Below are 24,729 nucleotides of genomic sequence, written 5' to 3'. Positions count from 1 at the left end.
CTGATCGCCCACAACAAGTGTCTCTTACATAGTGGAAACCCATCCTTCCCCTGCTCTGCTGCCATCTCTCGTGCCCGCTGCCTTGTCTTGGTGTAGATAATTTCCTAGCTTCCACTCATCTGGGTCGCTCATCAATTTAAACATGAGTTTGAAGCCTTGCCCCATCAGCACACACACACAGGGTTTGCTTCTGCTCAAGATAAGCAAGCAATTTCTTTCTCTAAAAGTTCTTCGGGAAAGCTATGGTGTACAGCAATGAGCCTTGCAACACTCCCAGCTTCAGCTGCTTTGTGCCTTAGTATCATATCCCTTCGTTATTCACCTAAGCACCCCGTAGTTAATTGCAGAGCTCACACTTTTTCTTGGCTCGCTTGCTTCCTGCTGCTTCATGATTCATTACTTGTCAATGAGTCTGCACGGTTCCCCTGGCAAAGCTCATTCTGAGCTGTGCAGGAATCCTCCCCTCTGCCCTTTGGCGGAGCTTTCGTTGCTAACGCGTGTGGATGTACTGCTAAATTGCTGCTGAGGTCCAAAAGGTTTTGTTGATCCTGGAGCAGGGCCCCAGCTGATCCTTGGGCAATGATTTGTGCTCAGCTGAAATGGACAGAGAAGGTCCATCGCACCCTGGAAACACAGATATTGTTGTCGTGTGCCCAGCAAGCTTCTGCCTCCCAGGGCAGCAAAGCAGCATGGAGAGAATCTGTAAAAAAGCAAAACTCACGGGCTGAGGTAGTTCAGTAGCACAGAAAAAGAATGAAAAATAATGCCCTCATCATCCACAACCAGGACAGTGTCACAGGGAGTCAGCCTGCCTGTGAGCCCTCAGCCAGGAGTCCAAGTAATGGCTGTATATATGGAGATCCGTACGCTCCAGGCTTGGTGCCTGTGGTTTTGCTGAACCTACCCCCAAATTAAGTGTTTTCTGATCCCTGATGGAGGTTCTCATCTGCACCAACAGGATGGCCATAACTGCAAACCTGCAAGAGAGCATCCAGCCGTGGTGGGACGACAACAGAGCCTTGTCTGTGAGTGCCAGGATGGATGTCACGATTCCATCAGCAGCAACCACGGGCACCTCTAGGAGCTCCTGGAAAGAAAAGGAGGAATGTGTGCTTCATCAGACACCGCCACAGGGCGTGAGCTGCATTCTCCCTGCATTGCCCTAGGACTGAGTCATTCAAAGCCTCCCAGCAAGAAGTGAGGATGAAGGATCATTGTGCAAGCAGACCTGGGCAATCATTTGGGGGACTTCCCTTCTTCTTGGGAAGAAATATCCTGCCTAAGAAAAGTATTTGCATAGATCTGCCAGTGAATAGCATGGGAATCTGTTGATGAACACCATAGATGTGAATTGTCTAAAAGCAAGATCAAAGTTTTAGAGGATGAATAAGGGTGGAGGGTCCCCAATAAGGTTGGAAAGTCCCTAGTAATGCAGTGTGGTGCTCTGTAGCATCAGAAGTTAATGCAGCCAATTCTGCTCTTTGCCCAGCCGAGCTCCACACCATGGGAATCTGTTGGTGAGTGCCATGGGAACAGACCATTCACCGGTGGTGATGATGGGTGAATCAGTCCTCCATGCTCACAGCCGTGCCCCATCCATTGCTGCACACAACAAACTTCTTCCCCTGGAGCAGGGCCCAGGCAGCAGGGTGCACGGTGGGAGTCTTCATCTCTGGAGCAGCATCCCTCCCCTTTGTAGTTGGATAATGGCAATGATTTCATTTTTGTTTCACTTTCTTCCTTGTCACCAACATTTCTTTTGTCCCTTTCTTCCTTTACAAATGTTAATTTCCGTCTTTGTCTCAGCTGTAGCTGTTTCAGTGCATTGTCTTTCGCCAACTGAAATGAATTCCTCCTTGATAGGCAGATCTTAGAAAAACATCACACAGCAATCTGGAACAAGCACAGCTGAAGCAGCTGCCTGGCTGAAGAGAGAGAGAAAAGAACAAGTTGGTTTGAGAAGCACCTCCAACACAGAAGAGCTTTGCAAACTTCAGGCCATGTTCATCAGAGAGGCATTACTTTGAAGCAAGAAACACTCAGACAGCTGGGCAGGGTTTTATATTCCCAGGTTTTATGTTCTTCAGCTGGCCTAAGAAGAGGGACTGGAAACTACGTGCCAGCCTCACCTCTCTGCATGGAAATTCATGGAGAACGGCCTCCTGAAGTCCTCATCCAAAGCTGTGTGGGATGAGGCAGCAGCCAGAAACAGAATGGGCTTACCAAAGACAAACTATGGCCAGACAACAGCAGTGCCTTCTATGGCTAAACGATTATCTGGATGAGGTCAAAGTGGTTGATGCAGTATGTCTTGATTTCATTAAAGCTTCTGATGGTGCCTCATGCAGAAGTATCACCTGGAAGGCAATGCAATTCAGGCTGGGCAGAGCTACACTGAGGTGCTTGAAAACTGGCCAGCACACTGGGCCCAGTGCTCAGCAACAAGGGACTGGTACCCCTGGTGTTACCCCTGTGGGGTTTACGTCATTCAACACACAGAAAGAAATGGGAATGCACCCTCACCGAATGCTCACACAACACAAAACTGGGAGCTCAGGAGGTGGGGACTGGGCCAACAGGATCTATGTGAGCTCACTAAGAAGTGAACATTTCTATAGATGTAAGAATGGGCAAACCAGGAAAAAATACAAAACTATCACCTAGCAAGTCATGTTCATATTAAATATATCATAGATAACAAGAGCAGTTAATTACAGTGATAAATGTTGAGGACCCAGCTCCTCTGGGGTTGAGAGCTGCTCCTGCACCTTAACGCCTGGTGGAGGAGGTCTGGTCTGTAATCCCATTTGCCCGTGTCCTGGCTCTCCTGAAACCCAAATAACAGAAACACAGAAGAGAAAATTAATCTCGAGGCTGGAGAAGGTGGTTGTGATGACACATCCTTGATAAGGATAATGTGATTGTTTGTAATTTGGCAAGATAAAAATGTTGATGCACGTAACCGCTGTGTGAAGTGACTGGGCTTGTAAAAAATCACTTTCATTTTTCTTACTTTTGATCCGCTTTTATGAGATTGTCAGCCTGAATTTCGTGGGAGATGAAGGTTGCAAATGAACGGCAGCAGATCCTGAAATGCAGAAATAGTGCAGACCTGGAAGGAGGGCAGGCAGCATGCAGTGAGCACGGAAACGTTGGTGCCAGTGGAGCCTCTGGCAGCTCCGTTCAGCAGCCGTTCCCTATCACTTGGTGTCAGGCCTTCCGTCCTCTGCAGCTCCTGCAGACATTCCTGCCCTCCAGAGGCAGAATGCAGGCAGCACTTTTCAGCTCAGCACGAAGCTTCTCTTGTGATCCTGGTTTCAAACCTTCGTTTCAAATTTTTGCATTGCTACAAATATATGTAAATAGTTACTCATACTGTTCCTTGAGAAGAATTCCATGTGTCAGAGCAGGGCTCCTGCACAGCAAAGCTGGGAAGTACAGGGGATAATGCACTGTGTGTGGGGCACGTGTCTCTCCAAGTATCAACTCCCCAGTCCTCAGGTTGCCTTTCTGCTTATGATCTTCTGATTGTTAAAGTGTAGCTCCCCTCCTGCAAGCACTGCAAGGTGCAATGAGCCAGAGGGAAGAGACCGTAGGGAAAGGACCCACAGGGTTCACCAAGTCCAGCTCCTGGTTCCATACAGGACCACCCAAAAATCAAACCCTATATCTGGGAGCAGTGTCCAAAAGCTCTTTGAGCTCAGGCAGCTTGGGGCCATGATCTCAAAGACCCTAACTTCATGTAAATACAAAACAAAACAAAAATAAAAAGCAACACAAAAAGCAGCAGGCTAGCACACAAGCATCCTGCTAAAGGATTACTCTGCTTTCTGCTGGGCAGCAGCCAGCAGCCAACCAAGACACTCACCCTGGTTGGGCAGTTATTGCACAGCAGCACTGGGACACCCAGTGGTGCAGTGTGGGGTGAGGAGTGGCTGCAGTATGGATGGGCTGAAGACCCCAAGTTGGGGCACAGTGCGGGTAGTGGGAAGAGCCACATGGTCATGGAAGAAGGATGATGTTATTTCAGTACAGTGCGCTCAGGGCCACAGCACAGAAATGAGAAGACACAGGTTTTTCACTTCCTATAATCCTGAAACAAACTGATTTGTCTTGAGAGGCAGAGACAGAAAAAGCAGTGCTGATTGCTGAGGAGCCTCCTGGAATCACAGATTTTCCTACAATCCCATTGGATTATACCAGTGTGGAATAGTTGAGACAAAGACACACAGCTTCACCTTTGAGGCTTGGTGAGAAACTCGATCTCTTTCTTATCAGCTGAAAGCAAAATCTTCTGATGCTCCATTAGAAATCATCAAAGTGAAAATCTGTGCTGGGACTCAGAATTTTACTCTTCACGTTTTCATTTATCACTTGCTAGGAGACAAAATGTTTTTGGGTAGTTCAAATTCGGACAGCTGGGTACTGTATCTGAACCAGCAGCAGCAATAACTTTGTGCTGCCAGCAGGACACAAACACAAACTGGGCTGCAAAAAGTCTGCTAGTAGCTTGGGTGGTGTGAAGTTGGAAAGCATCAGATGTTTCATTAATGCTAATGAAGCACTCGTGGTGTCAGCTGATAGAAACCTCTCAGACAGGTGGGTTATCTTGGCAAGGACCTGGTGAGGTCCAAGTGTTTGCTCCCGCTTTCAGCTTCCTTGGAGTACACTGTAATTCAGAAAGGAAGGAAGACAAGGCTAAAAGAATCCTTTAAAATTGCTTTGGACAACATTCTGCATTGAACCACAGCACACCAGTAAAGGAAAGAGACTGCACTCCTGCTTCTGCCCTGACCCACGATTATCCTCTCCTCTTTTTCCTATTCACACCAATTGGAGTGAGACCAGAAAGAGTCCCTGTGGCTCTCAGATAATCCCTTCAAATTTCCAGTTTCACGTGTTATACCTTGGAAAGCCAAAATGAATCAAAGAGTTCTTAGCTTACAGCTGCATTACATATTACAGCTGCAATTGGCACAGTGAAGCTAGAAACCTCCCTGGAACAAAAGCTGAACATCTCCCTGTGATTCTAAGACAAAGGCCAGAATGAGATCTAACAAAAAGCACAAACAGCGGCAGCTGCACGTGGAGAGAAAAAGGATTTTACAGCAGTTCTGCTTCTAAAGTTAACTTTGTCCCTTGGGCTGTGGGCAGCACAAAGAGCCGAGCCATCACTGCAAGAGGGGCACACAGAGCCCGGCCAGCACTGCAGCTTCCAGCGCCCAGTGCTCCAGGACTGCAGTGGAAGCTGATGGCATTTTGTTGTTTAGCTTACAGGACTGTGTCCAAACGCCCTGGGAAGCTCTGGCTCTGGGAAGTTGACTGATTACCTTATGGCAGAATGCCTTCATTAATTCCTCGATTAGATCCTCAATTAGCTTATCAGATGTAGGACAGACTGAGCTGGATGAGGTGGTTGATGCCTCAGCAGAATCCTTTGCCATGCTGGAAGGAATGTGGAAATCATTCAGGATTAAAATTCCTCCGGCCCATCCGGATTGTCCCTCTGCAAACACGGCAGGAGAGCAGCCTCGGGTGCTGGCGGGGACAAAAGCTTGCCCTCTCATATGCTTTGGCAGCACACCTCCTTCTCACTATTGGACACTTAAGGCCACGCTCAGCCTTATGCTAGAGAGATCAAGAGAGAGACATCAAATACAAATGCCAACTGTTTCACCGGGGAGTGAATACTGCTGAGTTTACAGTCCTGCCACCTGGCTTGGCCATTTGCAGGACCGCTCGCTGTTCCACTGCTCCTAAAACAAAGGCAACGAGTAGCACTCACTTCTGTTCAGAACAACCCAGGTGTGCTCACGCAGAGCTCCCTGCTGTTCCTGACCCAGCTCTCCTGCTGTCCCAGACTGAAACAAAAAAATCTTGTTCCCCCTGCACCCTGCGTACCTCAGGCCATGTAGTTGGCAGCTGCTCTTGCAGTGTCTGTGCTAAGCTCTGGGAAGCTCAGCATGTGGCTTCTGCCTCTTTCTCCACACCTTCCTTTCCTCTCAGCTCTTGATTTCTCCATGTCGTTCCTAACGTGTCTCTTTTCTCAGTGAGGATCCATGTGTACGACCTGCTCGCCTCACCTGCAGGCATGGGGTGTGCATTGCATTGCTGCTGAATAGGAGGAGCTGGGAGCATCTGTTTGGCTGCAGCTCAGCACGCCGCAGTCCTCTGGCTGCACTTGAAGGTTTCTCCTATAGCGACTCAGTTTGCGCAGGGAAATGCTTTAATTTAGGCAGAAATGAGTACCTCAAGCACATATTTCTTCATTGACAGTTAAGCAAAACCAGGGTAAAAATTAGCTGTGAAGTGGCCTCTAAATGAGAAATCCACTTACAGCTGCACCAGCCGAGGAGAAACAGCACAAATGGCTTTGTTCCAGGAATACAGAGAGCTCTATTTCAGGAGCTTTACATTAAATAGCAGTTCCAATTTTCTGAGAATCGAATGAGCTGAAAGTCACCACGTTTCTCAGGTATCCCACTGCCCTAGGGCACTCTTCTCTCAGGGTTCAGTGCCAACTTGGATTTCCTTCATTCCTTCTGTTGTCTACCCTTCCTTTCTCCTTTCCTTTCCCTACCTGGCAGAACCTCACAAAAGCATCGCCGTGTGACTTGGTGTTTGTCAGCCAGACGCACTGCCCTGCAAATCTTCTGCCTGCCATTCCAGTTCTCACACCTCTGCTCACACTGCTGTCCTCTCACAGCAGTTCTGTTTCCTTTGCACCTGAGCAGCGGAGCTCCCTCTGCGTGCTGAGTTGTCCTTGTGCCAAGGTCAGATCCCCACGCACTGTGCACTCTGCCGTGCTCGTGGTATGTGCTCTCCTGCTGACAATCACATATGCTCTGCTCCTGAAATGGAAGAAGGATGCTATTTGTTTTTCCAGACAGAAGAACCTGAGGGAAGGTGACACTTTGGTGAGAGCCCGTATCTCCTGTTCTCATTGCAAGGGAGCGATCCTGTCAGATTTACACCGTGGAGCAGAACACACACAGCTGATCTCAGCCCTTAGCTCTGCCAGAAATCTCAAGCGACTTTCAGCAAAGGTCTGAGTGCCTTCAGCCCCATGTTACCACAAAATTGTGGGAGAAAGTCGGTGCTGCTTCCCTGACACCAGTCCCTGGAAGGTATTCCTACACCTTGACACCTCTTTGCAGCACCAAACCTTTCCCTGCCATTAGGAAACAGCGGTTCCCTGTGCCGTGCACTGAGCTGAGTCCTGCACTGACACTCCTGCGGGGAATCAGGAAGCCTCAGCATTCTAGATTCATCCAAAAATCGCTTTTGCTGCCAGGCAAACATGAGACGAAGAGTTCAATCATTACAAGGCAAATATTGTCAGTAAGCGTCTGAAGATGTGTGCAGAAATAAGGATACATGCCGGCAGGGCTTTGAATGAGCTCCAAATGGATCATTTCTTGTGGCTGGTAACCCTTACACAGCCATGCTGCAGTGAATGAAATAAAAGCCAGGTCTTTGGCACACCCACGAAAGCCTCCTGAATGAGGGGAGGTGTCATTTACATCTCTCATACCTCCTCTGGAGCTGTGCTCAGAATCAGTGCTTCCTCACAGAGGTTTCCTCTGACACTCCTCCTCTCACCCTGTAACAGCAGTGATGAGCTGTGAGCTTGTGCTATGTCCAGCTGTGACACAGGCACAGAGTGAGGACAGGGCTCTGTCACACACTGCCCAGACAACGTTTATGCACTGTATGTTGCAGATAACGAGACCAGGACCTGCTTTGCCTGTTGGCACCTCGCTGTTCTGCTTAGTGCTCCTGTCCTGCCATGCAGATACCACACCTCAGGTTTTCTAAATCTGGCTCTTCAAACAAGGCACTGCATTATCTCCTATGGCACTGAGCCCCTTTGTTTTGTGGTCAGCGAAGACCTTTCTGTCCCCACACAGAAGAGACCATCACAGCCAGTGCTGGCTGACACCTGGACAGATGAGCCCTCCTGCACTTTGTTACAATGGTGAGACATACATGGCTGATGAGCACATGAGTAGCAGAGATGGCTTGTGTTTACTTGTGGAAATTGCTGGCATGCACAGCATCCCAGGGAGAAGTCACCCCCCAGGTGTCCCAGCAGACCTTCCCCCTTGCCCTCTCACCTCCCTGCACTGAGCCTCTTCACCAGAGCACCTCTCAGCTCCGTGCCCACGTCTGACGATCAGCTCTGTGACCCCTGTGAGGGTAGGAGGTCTCTTTTCTCTACCCTTGCACTGCCTTGTGCTTGTTCTCCCTGGAGCAGAGGACTGGCAGACCTGCCCCTTATTAAGGTTATTAAGGAGCTCAATCACATGGTTTGCATACAAGGACAGGTCAGCTCAGTCCTGAGCTCTGCCCAAAGGCACGACATGGTTCATCATCACAGATGCCGCTGCTCAGTTCTGCTGAGCTCCTTCTTTACTCCAGAAACTCTTCTTTTCCTGTTCAATGCCACCATCTAGCGGACATCTCTGCAGAAGACACGGCACCCTTGCAGTGCGTTGTGCATCTTCTACAAACAGCTCTTACTCATACATTCACATCTTCCTTTGTCCGTCCCGCCCGATTTCCCTTGTCACTTAGGGTTAACTTCGCGTTTTGGGGAACACCTGACCAAGCTCAGAGCAAAAGTTTATGCAGCTTCACCTCTGGAAAGGAGCCCAGCACTCTGCAGGTGTCTGAAAGCATAAAGGAGTGGTACAAAAAGACCCTGCTATGGGGATGCGGGGTGGACCCCCAGTGGATGCTTTGTAAAAGACTTTCCCAAATCATTTCTGTGTGTTCTTCTTGCCAATAACTGCATCCCCTCTGCTAAGCTTACTGCAATGCAGCACAGACACAGCCTGGGGAGCACAGAGCAGAAACCAAACGCAGAGGAGCATCTCTGTGACATCCTGCTGGCTGCAGCAGGTGGGATCTACACACTGATGGGAACTGGAGAGGAAAAGCATTAAAATTGGCATTTTCACAATCAGCAGAAGAAAGAGCAGCGTCACAGCTCGGGCTGTATGCATCTCTGCTAAGAGAGAGCTGGCACCACTGGGCAACCTTTCAGCAGGGTTCTGCACCACAGCAGAGCCATCTGATCGCTCCTGCAGCTGAGCTGAGGGTGTCTCCCCAATCCAAGCCTTCTGCTGCGAACCGCATCCTACAGATCTGGAAGGAAGATGCTCACGGTCCGTATTTTGCTGGGAGACACCCAAGGGTAAAGCACTGCAAGGGCAGAACGGCAAAGCAGTGCATCTGCCCCACACAGAGCTGAACCCACACTGCCCTAAAATGTGTCCAGAGAAGGGCAACAAAACTGATGAGGGGATTGGAGCACAGGTCTTATGAGGAGCGGCTGGGGGAGCTGAGATTGTTCAGTCTGGAGAAGAGGAGGCTCAGGGGAGACCTCATTGCACTGCACAACTTCCTGAGGGGAGGTTGGGGTGAGGAGGGGTTTGGCCTCTTCTCCCAGGCAACAAACAGGGCCCGAGGAAATGGCCGCAAGTTGTACCAGAGGAGGTTTAGGTTGGACATAAGGAAGAACTTTTCTCTCAGCGGTCAGGCACTGCAATGGCTGCCCAGGGAGGTGGTGGAGTCGCCGTCCCTGGCAGCGTTCAAGAGGCGCCTGGATGAGGAGCTGCGAGATGTGGTTTAGTGCCTGTGGAAGCAGTGGTGGTGGGAGGGCGGTTGGACTCGATGATCTCGCAGGTCCTTTCCAACCTTGTGATTCTGTGATTCTATGAGTCTATGATTCTACGATTCTATGATTCTACGAGTCTATGACTCTATGATTCTATGAATCTATGATTCTATGAGTCTATGATTCTATGAGTCTATAAGTCTATGATTCTATGATTCTATAAGTATATGATTCTATGAATCTATGATTCTATGAATCTATGATTCTGTGATTCTATGATTCTGTGATTCTATGATTCTATGATTCTACGAGTCTACGATTCGATGAGTCTATAAGTCTATGATTCTATAAGTATATGATTCTATGAATCTATGATTCTATGAATCTATGATTCTATGATTCTGTGATTCTATGATTCTATGAATCTATGATTCTATGATTCTACGATTCGATGAGTCTATGATTCTATGATTCTGTAAGTCTATGATTCTATGAATCTATGATTCTATGATTCTACGAGTCTATGAGTCTATGATTCGATGAGTCTATGATTCTACGATTCTGTAAGTCTATGATTCTATGAATCTATGATTCTATGAGTCTAGAATTCTATGAGTCTACGATTCCATGAGTCTACGATTCCATGAGTCTACGATTCCATGAGTCTACGATTCTATAATTCTATGACTCCACGATTCCATGATTCCACGATTCTATCACCCTATGCTCGCACCCCTGAGGCAGCCCCGCAGGGCGGGAACGCTCCCGCCCCCTAAGCCACGCCTCCTCCGCACTGCGCACGCGCCCGAGGAGCACCGCGCATGCGCCCTGCCGCCCGCCGGCCTCATGCGCTTGTGCGCCCCGCCGGCACGGCGTGCGTGTGCGCTCCTCCCCGCAGGAACCCGCGCGCGGGAACAGGTGAGCGCCGCCCGGCAGCACGGGGGGATCTGCGGGTGAGGCGGCGGGAGGGCGGGGCGGCGCGGCGGGGCGGGGGCTGCGCGGCCCCTCCTGAGGCGCGCTGTCAGACCGGCAGGCAGATGAAGTACATCCTGGTGACGGGCGGGGTGATCTCGGGCATCGGCAAAGGGATCATCGCCAGCAGCATCGGCACCATCCTGAAATCCAGCGGGCTGCGCGTCACCTCCATCAAGATCGACCCTTACATCAACATCGACGCTGGAACCTTCTCCCCATACGAGCACGGTGAGCGCCGGGCCGGGGGCAGTCACAGAATCACGGAGTCACAGTCAGCGCGGCTCTGCCCTGCGCCTCCTCCGTGCCGGGCGGAGCTCTTCCTGCTGCCACAGAATCGCGATGGCTGCACAGAGCCGTCCGGCCGACCCCCCCTCCGTGCCCAATGACCGCATCCGTGCGGTTCTGCAGCGCACACGGGATGCTGAGCCCTGTGCCGTTGCATCATTGCTGTTTCGGAGAAGAAATTGCTCCTAATGCCCAGGCTGGCCCTCCCCTGGTGCACTTCGAGGCTGTCGCCCCTCACCCTGTTGCTGTTACCCAGCAGCACAGCCCGATCTTTTCGGCGTCTGAGGGGCTGTAAGAAAAGGGAGAGACTCTTCAGCAGGGTCTGTGGTGATGGGACAGGGGGAAATGGTTTCAAACTGAAAGAGGGGAGATTTGGATTGGATGTTAGGAAGGACTTTTTGCAGTAAGGGCGGTAAGGCTGTGGCACAGGTTGCGGCACCCATCCTGCAGACAAAAGAGGTGAGACTGGAGGGGCTGTGAGCACTGATGGAGCTGTGGGTGTCTGTGCTCAGTGCTGGGAGTTGGACCAGATGGCCTTTATGGTCCCTTCCAACTCAAACCATTCTATGATCCACAGCCTCCTTTGAGGGAGCACTGAGGTCCCTGCTGAGCCTCCTCCAGACCGAACCACCCAGCTGCCCCCCACAACACTTTGCTGCAGACCCCTGCCCACCTGTCACACGCAGCCTCCAACCAACGGCTGCATTGCTCTGAGCTGTGTGTGATTCTCTATGTGCCGCAGGAGAGGTGTTTGTGCTGGATGATGGTGGAGAGGTGGACCTGGATCTCGGTAACTATGAGCGCTTCCTCGACATCCGCCTCACCAAAGACAACAATCTGACGACTGGGAAGATCTACCAGTATGTCATCAACAAGGAGAGGAAGGGAGACTACCTCGGCAAAACCGTCCAAGGTGATGTGAAGCTTTGTTTCTAATTCTGAGGAATGTATTCTGTATTTCTGTCCTGCTTTTTTTTTCTTCTTTGGATTCCATCTCAGTTTGAGGCCTTTCTGTGGTCTGTCCTGTCCTTGTGATAGGTATGATTTGTTCTTAAAAGGGGGAATTGTCTTAAACTGAGACAGGGGAGGTTTAGGTTGGACATGAGGAGGAAGTTTTTCACCCAGAGGTTGGTGATGCACTGGAACAGGTTGCCCAAGGAGGTTGTGGATGCCCCATCCCTGCAGGTATTCAAGGCCAGGCTGGATGTGGCTCTGGGCTGCTGGTTGGTGACCTGCACACAGCAGGGGTTGGAACTGGATAAGCATTGGGATCTTTTTCAACCCAGGCCATTCAATGATTCTATGATAAGTAGAAGGCACAGCAGTGTGAGTGTAGTGGCAGATGCTGTAGGTTAGCTGTAGTTCTGCAGACTGTTGCTTGGGAATTCATCTCTAAATTGGAGAGATACGAAGGGTGGACTGTTTGGTGGGTAAGGATTTGGTTGGATGGTTGTGGCCAAAGCGTTGTGGTCAACAGCTCTGTGTGTGGGTGGGGGTGATGAGGAGTGTTGTCCCCAGGGCTCCATCTCAGCACTGGTGCTCTGCAGCATCTTTACCAATCTCATTAATGATGGATCGAGTGCACTCTCAGCACTTTGCTGATGGCACTGAGCTGAGTGGTGCAGTTGATACAAAAGAAGGAAGGGATGCCAGCAAGAGGGACTGTGGTAAACTCCAAAGGGGGGTCCCTGTGAACCTGACGAGGTTTAACAAGGCCAAGTGCAAGGTGCTACACCTGTGTCGGGGTAATCCCAGATATGTATACAGGCTGGGAGAATTCCTTGAGAGCAGCCCTGCTGAGAAGGACTTAAAGGTCCTGGTAGATGAAAAATATAATACAAGCCAGCAGTGTGTGCTTAGGGCAATGGTATCCTGGGCTCCATCAGCATGGATGGCAGTGGGCAGGGGGCATTATTCCCTCTGCTATGCCCTCATGAGGCCCCATCTGCAGTACTGTGTCCAGGTCTGGAGCCCCCAGCACAGGAAAGATGTGGAGCTGTTGGAGAGGGTCCAGAGGAGCCACAAAGATGCTCAGAGGGCTGGAGCACCTCCCCTGCAAAGACAGGTTGAGGGAGCTGGGCTTGTTCAGCCTGGAGAAGAGAAGGCTGTGGGGTGACCTCAGTGCAGCCTTCCAGTGTTTAAAAGGGGATTATAAACAGGAAGGTAATTAACTATTTACGCTATAGATAGTGACAGGACAAAGGGGAATGGTTTTAGAGGAGGGAAGGTTTAGATTGGATGTTGGGGGAAGTTTTCCACTGACTGGCAGTGAGGTGCTGGCACTGCTGCCCAGAGCTGTGGATGCTCCATCCCTGGAGGTGTTCAAGGCAGGGTAGGATGGGGCCCTGGGCACCTGATCTAGCACTTGACCTAGAGGCTGGCAGCCCTGCATGCAGCAGGGGGGTGAAACCTGATGATTCTTGGGGTCCCTTCCAACCCCAGCCCTTCTGTGATCCTATGGACGTGCTGCCTGACCTGTATCCTCGACTTGGATCTGACTTTCTGACACAGCCAATCCTAAATGGGAACTTCAGAGCGATGTGGATAATTCGCTAGCTGGTTAAGACAGTTATTGCTGCTTAACTCATTTAAGTCAGACTGTGGTGTCATCAGAAGACCGAAAGGATCTCTGAGGATCAGATCAGTCTCTGTCCTTTTCAAGAATCCTCCACAGCTGTTTTGGATAAAGATTTCTGTAGGCAATTTAAAACAAGCTGACTCTCTGAGCTCAGTGTGTGGAACTGTTTGTACTGGAAGCTTCCAGCTTAAAAGAAACATTTCCATTTAAACAGATGTGAGCAGTGGGGCTGCATTTCCTGCCAAGGCACCTCTTGAAAATGGCAGCCAAAAATAACCATTTCAAACATTCATCCTTGAAAAATGCACATCGGTGCTTTGGGAAGTGATCTAAGAAGCACTGGTAGTTTATTTTTGATAGTTTCATCTTCAGTGAGAGAAGTTGTGGTCTAACTCTTCTCCTGGCTTCTTTCTCAGTGGTCCCCCACATCACAGATGCCATACAGGAGTGGGTGATGAGGCAGGCACGCATCCCTGTGGATGAAGATGGTGTGGAACCCCAAGTTTGTGTGATTGAGGTGCGTAGCTCTGGATGGATTAAACCAAACTGTATGCATGTTTTGTTTAGCAAAACTCACCTTTCAGGAATGGTTGACTGCTTGTTGTTGGGAATTTTCCTTGTTAGCCTTAAGCTTTTCAGTGCTTTGTGTCTGAATCCACATACAGAAAGACTTGGGTCTTGGAACAGGTTGCCCAAGGAGGCTGTGGATGCCCCATCCCTGCAGGCATTCAGGGCCAGGCTGGATGTGGCTCTGGGCAGCCTGGGCTGCTGGTTGGTGACCTGCACACAGCAGGGGTTGGAACTGGATGAGCACTGTGGTCCTTTTCAACCCAGGCCATTCTGTGGTTCTGTGACAGTTGCATTTTTGAGGCCCTCTGCCTCAGATGGATCTACGGAATGAATTTTAATTAGAAGTTGATACTTGGAAGGCTGAGTTAATCGTACTGTGCCCTCTTTGCACTGGTGGGTGGAGGAAGGGCAGGGCAGTCACCTCGAGGCACTTGTCTGTGCTCCTCAGCTGATGCTCCCTTAGGGAATCGCGGTGGTGCTGGGAGGTGTGTTGGTGTGACTGTATGTGTGTGTTAGCACACCTCAGTGGGCCTTTGTAGCATAGGATGTGATGATGCTAACTTGAATTCTAAACACCTTTGTCTTTCCCAGCTCGGTGGCACGGTGGGTGATATTGAGAGCATGCCCTTCATCGAGGCCTTCCGCCAGTTCCAGTTCAAAGCCAGGAGAGAGAATTTCTGTAACATTCATGTCAGCCTCGTTCCACAGGTATGGAGCTCAGCTGTGGGCTGGGTGGGTGCTTCTCCTGAGCCACCTGCATAACTGCATTCTGAAACACCTTCTCTGCATGCACTGTTGTATTTGGGTTTCTGTACATAGAAACTTGTAGAAGAAATCACACACAAAGAGAGTGGTGATGCACTGGAACAGGCTGCCCAGGGAGGCTGTGGATGCCCCATCCCTGCAGGCATTCAAGGCCAGGCTGGATGTGGCTCTGGGCAGCCTGGGCTGCTGGTTGGTGACCTGCACACAGCAGGGGGTTGGAATTGGATGAGCACTGTGCTCCTTTTCAACCCAGGCCATTCTGTGATTCTGTGAAATGCAGAGAATATTTGGTTATGTGTTTTATAAACAGGAAGTGAACAGAAAGTTTTCAGAGTTTGTAAATGTGTTATAAATAGTTGGAAGCCTGAGTTTACTGCCTCTCCCATCTTTAACTGCTGCTTTTCCTTATGGAAACACGGGAAGCTTTTGTAGGTAAGCATGCTTTGTAGGGCTTGGTTCAGAAATGCAACCAAATAGGTGTTGTGAAGCAGTGCTATGAGAAGAGAAATGTAATTACAAATCACAAAGAAAAACAAAGTTTTCTTATGTTCCCAGTTGGTGGTGCAAGCTCCAGTCAATACCAAAAGCACAATGGAGCTTCTCCATGGTGTGCAATGCCTGGTACAACCTCATCTGTGTTATCTGACCTGGCTTTGAAGGCAGTTTACAATCTTACCCACCCAAAAATGCTCTATTCTGAATCACTGCTGAAAAAACAATTCTTCCATGGTTTTTGACAGTACCAGAGAGCATTTTCTGTAGCACTAGAACTCTATAGAAGAGAGTTCCTCATCATGGAACTGGATTTGGAGTAATTTGATTGAGTTTCTGAAGTGCAGATTGCTCCCTTTTCTGCTGTTGTTTCTTTCCTTTCCTTTGCATCCAGGCTGGGTGATTTAGGGGGAGAAAACAAGGAATGGAAAATGTGAAGTATTCAGAGGGAACACTGGGGGAAAAACATATTGGGCTTTCCATCCTGCAGTAGGATAAATTCCTGCTCAGTGTGCAGACTTCAGCTCTGTTTTTTTCTGGTTGCTCTCAGCCTTTGGGATTAAAATACAGAGGAGTAATTGAAACTGATGTGAATTGTCTAAAAGCCAGATCAAAGTTTTAGAAGATGAATAAGGGTGGAGGGTCCCCAGTAGGGTTGGAGAGTCCCCAGTTCTGCAGTGTGGTGCTCTGTAGCATCAGAAGTTAATGCAGCCAATTCTGCTCTTTGACCAGCCGAGCTCCACAGGAGAGCAGAAGACAAAACCCACCCAAAACAGCGTCCGGGAGCTCAGAGGTCTCGGTCTCTCCCCAGATCTGGTAAGCTTTGTTGTGTGGCTTTGGGTTTGGGAATGAAGCACTGACAGTGTGATCTGGCACTCTGTAGCAGCTGGGGTTGGAACTCTGTGATCCATCAGGTCCCTTCCAACCCAGAGCCATTCTGTGACTGCGTGTCCCTGTGCTGCAGCAGCAGCCTGGCCTCGTTAATGCTGAGGCTGGGAGCTTTTTGCATTGGTCCCACAGAATGGAGCTGTTTTCTCTCCCAAGTCAGAGGCTGTGGAACCATGGCTTTGTTCAGCTTTGTTATGTGGGTGCCTGAGTGCTGCTGTTTTGCTTCACAAGGGTGACATTGCTGTTCTGTCAGATCGTTTGCAGGTGCTCCACTCCCCTGGATACCTCCGTGAAAGAAAAGATTTCCATGTTCTGTCATGTTGAACCAGAACAGGTGAGGATTGCTGTCTGCAGATACATGCAATAAATGTTCTGGCTGTTTGTTGGGTGCTGTATCTGAGCGCAGAGCTGATGTGTTCCAGCTTTGCCTTTCTGGGAGCTGCATAATTCATTTGCTTCTTTGTCTTACCTACATTCTTTACATCAGTAAACATTACAACAATGGTCCCTTTTATGCCGGCATTTTTTAATAAGTAAATACACTTAGGCTTGGAGTTCATGGCATCCAAGGTATTTTCTGAATAGCTTTTGACCTCAGTTATTCCTTCTACAAAGACAGAAGAAAGAGTATTTTTCAGTGTTGTGAGACCAGAGGGCAGTTGCCCAAAATTAAAAGGACATGAATGCATTTCTGCTTGCTGCTCCTCTCGTGATGTTATTCTTCCACCCAAGCCTGTGTGAAGAGAATTGAACAGGAGTTTAAGTGGGGCTCTCAGCTCTGGCTGGCTAACCTGCTGCTGGCCAGGAGCTGTGAGTAAGCTGGATCTCACCACATGCTTCCCAGGAAGTTTGATACAACTTCACCTGGTTGTTACCCCTCTGCAGTTGCACTTAAAGTGAATACAAAGGAGAAGAGTTACAATTCAGGGAGTTTTATCAGTGAGGTGCTGAGCTCTGCTTTCATGCGAGTCAGGAGCAGTGATACTTTAAAAATAGCTGTGCCTATATCTCTATATAACTGCCTAAAAATAACCTGCCAGTCACTCAGCTCAGCTCTAACCCTGCTGGTATTTGATGCACAGGTCATCTGCGTTCATGATGTCTCTTCCATCTACCGGGTTCCTCTGCTGCTGGAGGAGCAGGGGGTTGTGGACTACTTCAGGCGCAGGCTGGACCTCCCCATTGGCAGGCAGCCCCGCAGGATGCTCATGAAGTGGAAGGAGATGGCTGACAGGTGGGCTGCGGGGTTGGGAGCCTGGTGGAATTCCTCTCCTTGTAGCTCATCGGGTTATGAGTGTTACCCTGCTTCCATTCAGTGTTCTGCAGTGCCATCTCCTGCCTTATTTTCCTCCTGGGGGGGAGGATGGAGGTGGAAAAGCTGTTATTGCATAGTGCTGAAATCCGTGTCTGGGTGTGCATGGCATTCGTTGGCTGCAGGGATTAAAAGCAGTGCCTTCTGGGTGTGCATTCAAGAGAGTGAGGCAGAGAGGAGATGCTGAGACACTGCAGGGACCACAGTGCTCTGTCCTCGTGAAAACCAAGCTGAGGGTTTTCAGTCTGCACCTGAGTCCTTCCTGCCCCTGACACGTCTCTGCCCTGGGAAGGAGCAGAGCTGAGTGATGCTTCCCTCCCATTGTAACAGAGCACTGCTGCAAAGAGCATCTGATTTGGGCAGGGACAGCCCTCATTAAGCAGCGTGATGGAAAGTACCTAGCAACTCTGGCACAAATTTCCAACAGGATCCCTTAGCTGAGAGCAGGAAGCTCACCACGTCAGGTGCTGGGGGCACAAAGGAGGCAGCACAACATAAGATTTTTGTATTGTATTCCTGGCTGCTGCAGTGAGCTCTGTCAGCAGCGTGGGGATGCTGAACAGGAGAAACATGCAGAGTTGTGCTTTGATCTTCTTTCCTTGTAATTTACTGCTGACTTTTTGAATCCTCCCAGAAAGACAGTTTGAATCTATTCCTAACAGCTTTTCCTCTCACTTTGTTTTTTGTTTCTTACATTCTTTGACGTTTTTAGGTCCCAGTTGCCATGGGAGGCCTTCTCTTCCACAGGAGGTTTCTCTTCCCATTGACAGACTTGTAGAAGCTGAGCTGTTTCTGTCACTTGGAAAAGACTGTCAGTGATTTTTACCCCCACTTTCTCTTAGTAACCCCCATGTTTTGCTTTTCTTCAGGTATGACCGTCTCCTCGAGACGTGCTCCATTGCACTTGTTGGCAAGTACACCAAGTTTTCAGACTCCTACGCCTCCGTCATTAAAGCACTGGAACATTCTGCACTGGCTATCAACCATAAACTTGACATCAAGGTGTGTGTTTCCCCCTCCCAAATCCACCTGCAGTGCCACCCCTCTTCATGAGGTCTCTCATAAACCGTGTGGGAGGGTTGATTATGTCACTGAGCCTTGAAGTTGTATTGGATTACAGCATCCAGACATCTGCAGTCAGGCATAGAACAGTAAAATCTGTGGGTACTTCCCAGCAGCTGTGTTTGATGGTGGGGAAGGGGCTCTGGTGCCCACACACAGAGGCCTTGCATCACCTTATGGAATTACGTAGCTGTGTTCCAGGCTTCAGAAAGAGCAGGATGGTTGTTGCAACTGGAAAACCTGCAGTTTTCCCATCCCCAGCACTGATGACAGCATTATTTAACTATAATGACCTATGTTTCACAATGTCCTCTTGTTTCACTGGTACCAGTTGAAGGTTAGGTGAGGTGTGTTTGTGGAACGATGCTTTTGCATTGTGATTGTCTGCATCTCGTGGTGCTCTGTGGAGGTGTGACACTGAGCCACGTGGATTTGGGGTTTTCTCTTGCAGCAGGGAGAGGAGGATACAAAGACATGGCTTCAGTTTGTGCACACTTAGTGTGACAGTGGGGGGAAGCAGTTCTGTTGGCTAGCAAAGGGGAAATGAATGCAAAAAACCCAAAAGCATTGAGCAGGACACACACTGAGAGCTATCCAGGGGAGGGGAGGAGGAGAATTGAAGAGTCCTGGTCTTGGTGCCCCTCTGGTGCTGTCTCATTGTCTTTTTCTGGATTTTTTTTCCCAGTACATCGACTCTGCTGACTTGGAGCCTGCCACCCTGCAGGAGGAACCTGTCCGATACCACGAGGCGTGGCAGAAGCTGTGTGGTGCTCAGTAAGATCCTTACTCTTCTTTGGGCCGTGGCTGATAAGCTTGCTGCTGTTGATGCTCTGGGAACAAAGAGCTGCACTGTAAGCCTGTGTCTTGGGCACTGTGCACAGCCATGCTGCCCCAAAGTCCTCTTGATGGAATTTAGGATAGAGGCAGAAGAGATGATAAGCGGAATGGGGAAGAGCTGTTAACAAAGCGGGGGATCCTGTGAAGGGCTGCAGGAGGGGAAATCGATATGCACAGGGAAACAGAGGGAGAAGGGAAGTGGTGGGCACTGCTCGAACCAAAGGGAGAGGGAGGGAAGGTGGAAGTGTGCCATGCAGTTCTGCAGGGAGATGTGAGGAGGGGAAGAGTTGTTTTGCAATGCGCAGAAATGCCAAGAGTTATCTCAGGAAATGAGGGGCAGGTCCAAAATGTTGTGGAGGAGAAGTGGTGTGTGGCTGTGGGAGCTGTGCTGGTGAGCACTGTGTGAATGGTGTCTTTCATCCTGGTGCAGTGGCGTGCTGGTTCCTGGTGGATTTGGTGTTCGGGGCACAGAGGGCAAAATCCAAGCTATTTCCTGGGCAAGAAAACAGAAGAAACCCTTCTTAGGTGAGAAATGGTTTTCATCCATATTTAGAAGTAAAGCAAAGAAGGAGACTGAAGAACAGTGTAATGGACTTCAGCACAAGCTTTGCTGACTTCCATTGCTATCCAGACTTCAGAATGTCAGAGATAAGTGCTGAGGGCAGCGATGCTCTGTGCTGAGCTGTGCCACCACCGGTAGCAGGCTGTTATGTAGTCAGGGCTGGCTGGGGTGGTGAGGCACTGGAACAGGTTGCCCAAGGAGGCTGTGGATGCCCCATCCCTGCAGGCATTCAAGGCCAGGCTGGATGTGGCTCTGGGCAGCCTGGGCTGCTGGTTGGAGACCTGCACACAGCAGGGGATTGGAACTGGATGATCATTGTGGTCCTTTTCAAGCCAGGCCATTCTGTGATTTCTGTGGGTTGTGATGGCAGATCCCTGTGCTGGGGTCTGAGTTGCAGACGAGGCTGTGGTGGTCTCTCTGTGTTTTCAGTGATTGGTGTCTGTAGCTTCACCATGTGGGCTCAAAGATACCTCATCTGTGTTCTGCCTCTTCTTCTGCAGGAGTCTGCTTGGGAATGCAGTTAGCAGTTGTGGAGTTTGCACGCAACGTTCTTGGTTGGTCAGGTAATTGCACAGAACCATCCCCAGGCGATGGACATCTCCCTTTGGCTGTTTGGGTAACGCCTGTAATGCTTTCCATTTTCCATTGGCACATAGATTGCATTTTATTTTTCCTAGGCTTGTAGAAAATTCCCCTCCCCCTCTGCCAGCTCAAAGGAAAAAAGAATAATCTCGTTCAGGCAGAATGCAGTGGGGGCACTCACTCAGCTTTCAGAGTGACGTGAGCAGAGCTGTGTGTGCAGGTCAGCTCGTGTGCCCTCACAGCCCATGGCCACAAAGAGCAGCAGTTCAGCTGGGCAGGCAGCAGCGCCTGCTTTGCTGCTTTGAAGTGCTTTCTGGGCTCAAATAGAGCAGGTCCCCGCTGTCAGACCTTCCTCCAGAGGGCCAAACTGAACTCAGTGCCTCAGGCTGATTGTGAACCTTCACGGGTAGTGAAGGTGAGAGGGAGGAACGTGTTTCTGAGCCCTCCTCCCTCCCCCATTCTGCTCCTCATGCAGAATATCCTAAGTTGTGTTTGTGAACTTCTGTGAGAGGGACTTAAAGGTGTTTCTAACCCCTGGATGTAACATTGCAGATGCGAACTCAACAGAATTTGACCTCAACACCACTCATCCAGTGGTGAGTATGCCATGACTTGCCTGCTGTATCTTCACTGTGCTCGAGTTGGTTTTCATCACTTATTAATCTGCATGGAAAGTGTTGTTTCCTGCTTGGCTGTATGGCAGCTGCTGCTTTTGAGGGCTCTGCAGTGCTTGGTAGACTGCGACAGGGATTTCTTTAAAACGTGATTTATCTCATTGCACTTCTTCGAGAAACCAAGGTGTTTTTTCAGAGGGGAAAGACAAAGCTGCCCCTCTTAAAGGGCACTTGGAAAGCTGTCTGATTTCCTGGCACCACGTGTGATGATATCTGCGTCCAGTGCCATCACTATCACTCACTGATGACCTCAGTAATTAATAGAAGCAGACAGGAATTGCCTGGAAAGTCTGTGAGTGGTCTCTGAGCTGTGTTCCCAGCCTGCAGGCTGCATGCAGTCCCACTACACCCACAGTGTTCCATACAGCCTTTCTGGAACATCACTCTCTCTGCTGCTCTGCCCAGTCAGGACAGTGTTCCTTGGGCTGCTGTGCTTGTTTTCTGCATGGATGTTGCTTGTCCCCTGTTAATGTTTCAGTGTCTATGTGAGGCTGTGCGTCCCTCAGCCTCGTCCTGCTCTGAATTTCCCAGGTGATCGACATGCCAGAACACAACCCTGGGCAGATGGGTGGAACCATGAGGCTTGGCAAGAGGAGAACGCTCTTCCAAACGAAGAACTCAGTCATGAGTAAGGCATTTCCTACCTGTGTGTTCTGAGTGCTTCCTGGTGCTCACAGGGATTTGTCAGAACATGGCACTGTATGAACTGGTTGATGTTTGCTCACAGATGTTCACCTTTCTTTTTGTGCAGGGAAGCTGTATGGCGATCACGATTTCTTGGAAGAGAGGCACAGACACAGATTTGAGGTACGATTGCTGTTGTGGGTGCTGGGCTCCCCTGTACAACCCAGGCACAAAAGAAGATGGGTTCTCTTGCTTTTCGACCTCTAGGTCAATCCAGAGCTGAAGAAATCTTTTGAAGAGCAAGGCTTGAAGTTTGTCGGCCAGGATGAGGAAGGAGAGCGGATGGAAATAGTTGAGCTAGAAGGTGAGTGTGTCAGAAGGTGAATTGTGTGTGTTAGCATCTGCAGGGAACCTGCTGAGGGACACAGCATGCTCCCACATGGGGCCACGCTCCCTCACAACCATTCCATGCATGGTGAATTGCACTAACACGAGTGCCAGGGCCTGCCCTTCTAGGAGCAAGAATCGGGGTAGGGAAGACCCTGTTATCAACAAGCTCAGCTTGTTCAGCTGCAGGCCTGCAGACTTGTCAGTGATGTGTCCTGTTTTTTTTTCCTTGTAGAGCATCCATTCTTTGTGGGTGTTCAGTACCACCCTGAGTTCCTCTCCAGACCCATCAAGCCATCCCCGCCGTACTTCGGGCTGCTGCTGGCATCTGCAGGAAGGCTCGCACATTACCTGCAGAAGGGCTGCAGGCTCTCGCCCAGGTGGGTTGGAGGAGAACAGCAGGCCTTTCATGGGGCAGCACAGCTTCCCGTGGGGTGAACTGGAGAGTCACAGAGCGGGGCTTTGTGGGGCTGCAGGGTGATGGGGTGTGCAGCGCTGCTTCTCGTGCTGTGGGAAACCCGTGTTGTGTGAGTTCCCCACTGTGATGTGCCAGCTTCAGCCTGGTGCCCTGCTGGGAGCTGTAAGGAAGCTGAGCCAGTCCTGCTCTTGTAGAAGATTTTCTCCTTTTAGATCTTTTCTCCATGTAAAGAGCAATGCAGAGCATTGCTTTTACAGTAGGAGTGCTCATGCTTGCTGAACAGCACAGCAAAAGGCCGTTAACAGTGCCAAAGGCAGGGAGTGCTGAAGCACCAAAGCAGTGCAAGGTGTAATGCTGAGCGCTGCTCTGTCCAGACTGAGCTGCAGCACAGCTGTATCACAGCAGTTCTGTGCTGCTGCCTGGGGAGCAGCCATCCCTTGTGCTCTGGTTGATTTCTGAGCACAGTCCCTGTCGTGATGCCCCATTTCAGTGCCCTGCAGCTGCAGGGATGTTTTAATTTCCTGCTTTGGCCACGGGGATGAGGCAGCTCCTTCCATCCAGAGAGACCAAGTTCTATCCTTCCTGCAGCAGCTGAAGGCAGCGTTGCATGTCTGGAGAGTCTCTGTGCTGGTGTGAGCAGATAACAAAACACGTGTGATCATTACAGCACAGCCTCTATTCCTCACTGCCGTGCTGGCACAGCTCTTAACAGCAAGGCTCCTCACTACACACCGGTGCAGGTGGCAGCAGGGGGTGCAACAGTCTGTGCACCAAAGGGTGCTTCAGAGGGATGTGGGTACAGGGTTGGGCAGAGAGAACTGGAAGGAATTCAGCAGGGGCAATGCAAAGTGCTGGGGCAGCATCTTGAAGACTCCCTGCGTGGTTTGGGAGTGCAGCATGCGTGTGTGTGCATCATGTGGAGGAGTTCACCCTGCAGGTCTGGTGCTGGGTATCCAGCAGCTGGGAGGCTTTGCTCCAGAAAAATTCATGGGGACTTTACAGGGACCTGACAGCATCCCAGCAGTGCTCAGGAACAGGTTTTTATAGAACTGTAAAAATGTGTGAGATGGGATGAGGCAGAATAGGAGAGATGTAAGTGAGGTCCAACTGCTGGCTGTGCTGTTCCCAGGGTGCTTCCCAGCAGAGCCACTGATTGATTCTGAAAGCTGTTTGATGGATTAAAGACAGCTGGCTGTCACCAGGAGGCTGAAAGGGAATGCATAGTGCAGGTGGCTAACCAGCCTATTTGCTATTAGCTTTGTGTTGATTAGTGTGGTCTTAAAAGATCTGGTAGAAAAATAATCTTAGGGTTTGTCAGTTGAAATCAACACACGTGGCTGAGCCCCATCTTCACAGGATGGCTCTGGGAAGCTCTGCATGCCTCACTTCTCATCCTCGGGCAGAAGGAGGCACTGCTCCCACTGCAGAGCCCTCTGTGAGCACTCATCCTACAGCACTGCCTCTGTCCTCTGCAGGGACACCTACAGCGACAGGAGCGGCAGCAGCTCTCCTGACTCGGAGATCACAGAGCTCAAGTTTCCATCCTTCAACCACGACTGATGCTCGGTAACTCCCAGTGCTCCCAACCCCTTCCCTTATGGAAAGGAAAGCTCAGCTGCTCTGCTCTGAGCGTGGATGTGTGGCTGCTGCCCTTCAGCATCACTGATTCCTTCTTTTCCTCTATTTTTCCTTCAGCTGTGTCGTGGCTGAAGAAGAGCCCCCGTTTGGTTTTCTGGGCCCTCTCACAGCAATACGTGACCGCTCTCCGCTTCTGCCTTCCCTAACTTATGATTTATACACTTTTGTTACTGCATCCTCTCCTTTTCCTCAGCTCTTCTTTTGTACTTCGGCGTTGATGCTGAATCATAATGGGAAAAAAGTTCAGCATAGCACAGAGAGCTCCATCCTTAAGGTACAAGAGTGAGATTTGGGTACGGGGGGAATCTTCTCTTCTTTCCTGGGGGGATGCCGTTAGCACAGAAAGCACACAAATTACAGCTGCCAGGAGAGTGCACTGCGACCGAAGGGTGCCCCCAGCTCTGCTCTGCACTCCTGGGGCAGCAGCTGTGCTCTCCTTTCTTTTCCTGCCTCTTGCT

General features: G+C 50.0%; 1 protein-coding gene across 2 annotated transcripts; it reads left to right on the top strand.

Moving 5' to 3' along the window:
* Window positions 1–10,388: 10,388 nt before the first annotated feature.
* CTPS1 (CTP synthase 1) lies at window positions 10,389–24,446 on the top strand. 2 transcript variants are annotated; one of them, XM_085208620.1, is made up of 19 exons: window positions 10,389–10,540; window positions 10,648–10,825; window positions 11,625–11,795; window positions 13,877–13,977; window positions 14,622–14,738; window positions 16,020–16,103; window positions 16,429–16,509; window positions 17,258–17,409; window positions 18,357–18,489; window positions 19,235–19,323; window positions 19,817–19,911; window positions 20,449–20,511; window positions 21,083–21,126; window positions 21,736–21,832; window positions 21,956–22,011; window positions 22,096–22,192; window positions 22,451–22,595; window positions 24,109–24,199; window positions 24,329–24,446. In XM_085208620.1, exons 1-18 carry the CDS (start codon window positions 10,469–10,471, stop codon window positions 24,191–24,193), a joined length of 1,860 nt encoding a protein of 619 aa, XP_085064746.1. In that variant the 5' UTR covers window positions 10,389–10,468; the 3' UTR covers window positions 24,194–24,199; window positions 24,329–24,446. The 2 variants fall into 2 exon arrangements, with proteins under 2 accessions (XP_085064746.1, XP_085064747.1); XM_085208621.1 differs by having other exon boundaries at window positions 10,415–10,540; window positions 10,656–10,825.
* Window positions 24,447–24,729: the final 283 nt, after the last annotated feature.

This window comes from Meleagris gallopavo, chromosome 25 (assembly GCF_905368555.1).
Source record: "Meleagris gallopavo chromosome 25, MGAL_WU_HG_1.1, whole genome shotgun sequence".
Lineage (NCBI taxonomy): Eukaryota > Metazoa > Chordata > Aves > Galliformes > Phasianidae > Meleagris > Meleagris gallopavo.
Note: the sequence above shows the minus strand (reverse complement) of the source record. Positions and strands in the feature narration are given on the sequence as shown.

Coding starts and splice junctions, on each gene's coding strand:
- CTPS1 (XM_085208620.1), top strand. CDS start 10,469: ATGCGCTTGTGCGCCCCGCCGGCACGGCGTGCGTGTGCGCTCCTCCCC. Junction 11,796..13,876: donor CCTCGGCAAAACCGTCCAAG/GTGATGTGAAGC, acceptor CTTCTTTCTCAG/TGGTCCCCCACATCACAGAT. Junction 21,833..21,955: donor AACGAAGAACTCAGTCATGA/GTAAGGCATTTC, acceptor CTTTTTGTGCAG/GGAAGCTGTATGGCGATCAC.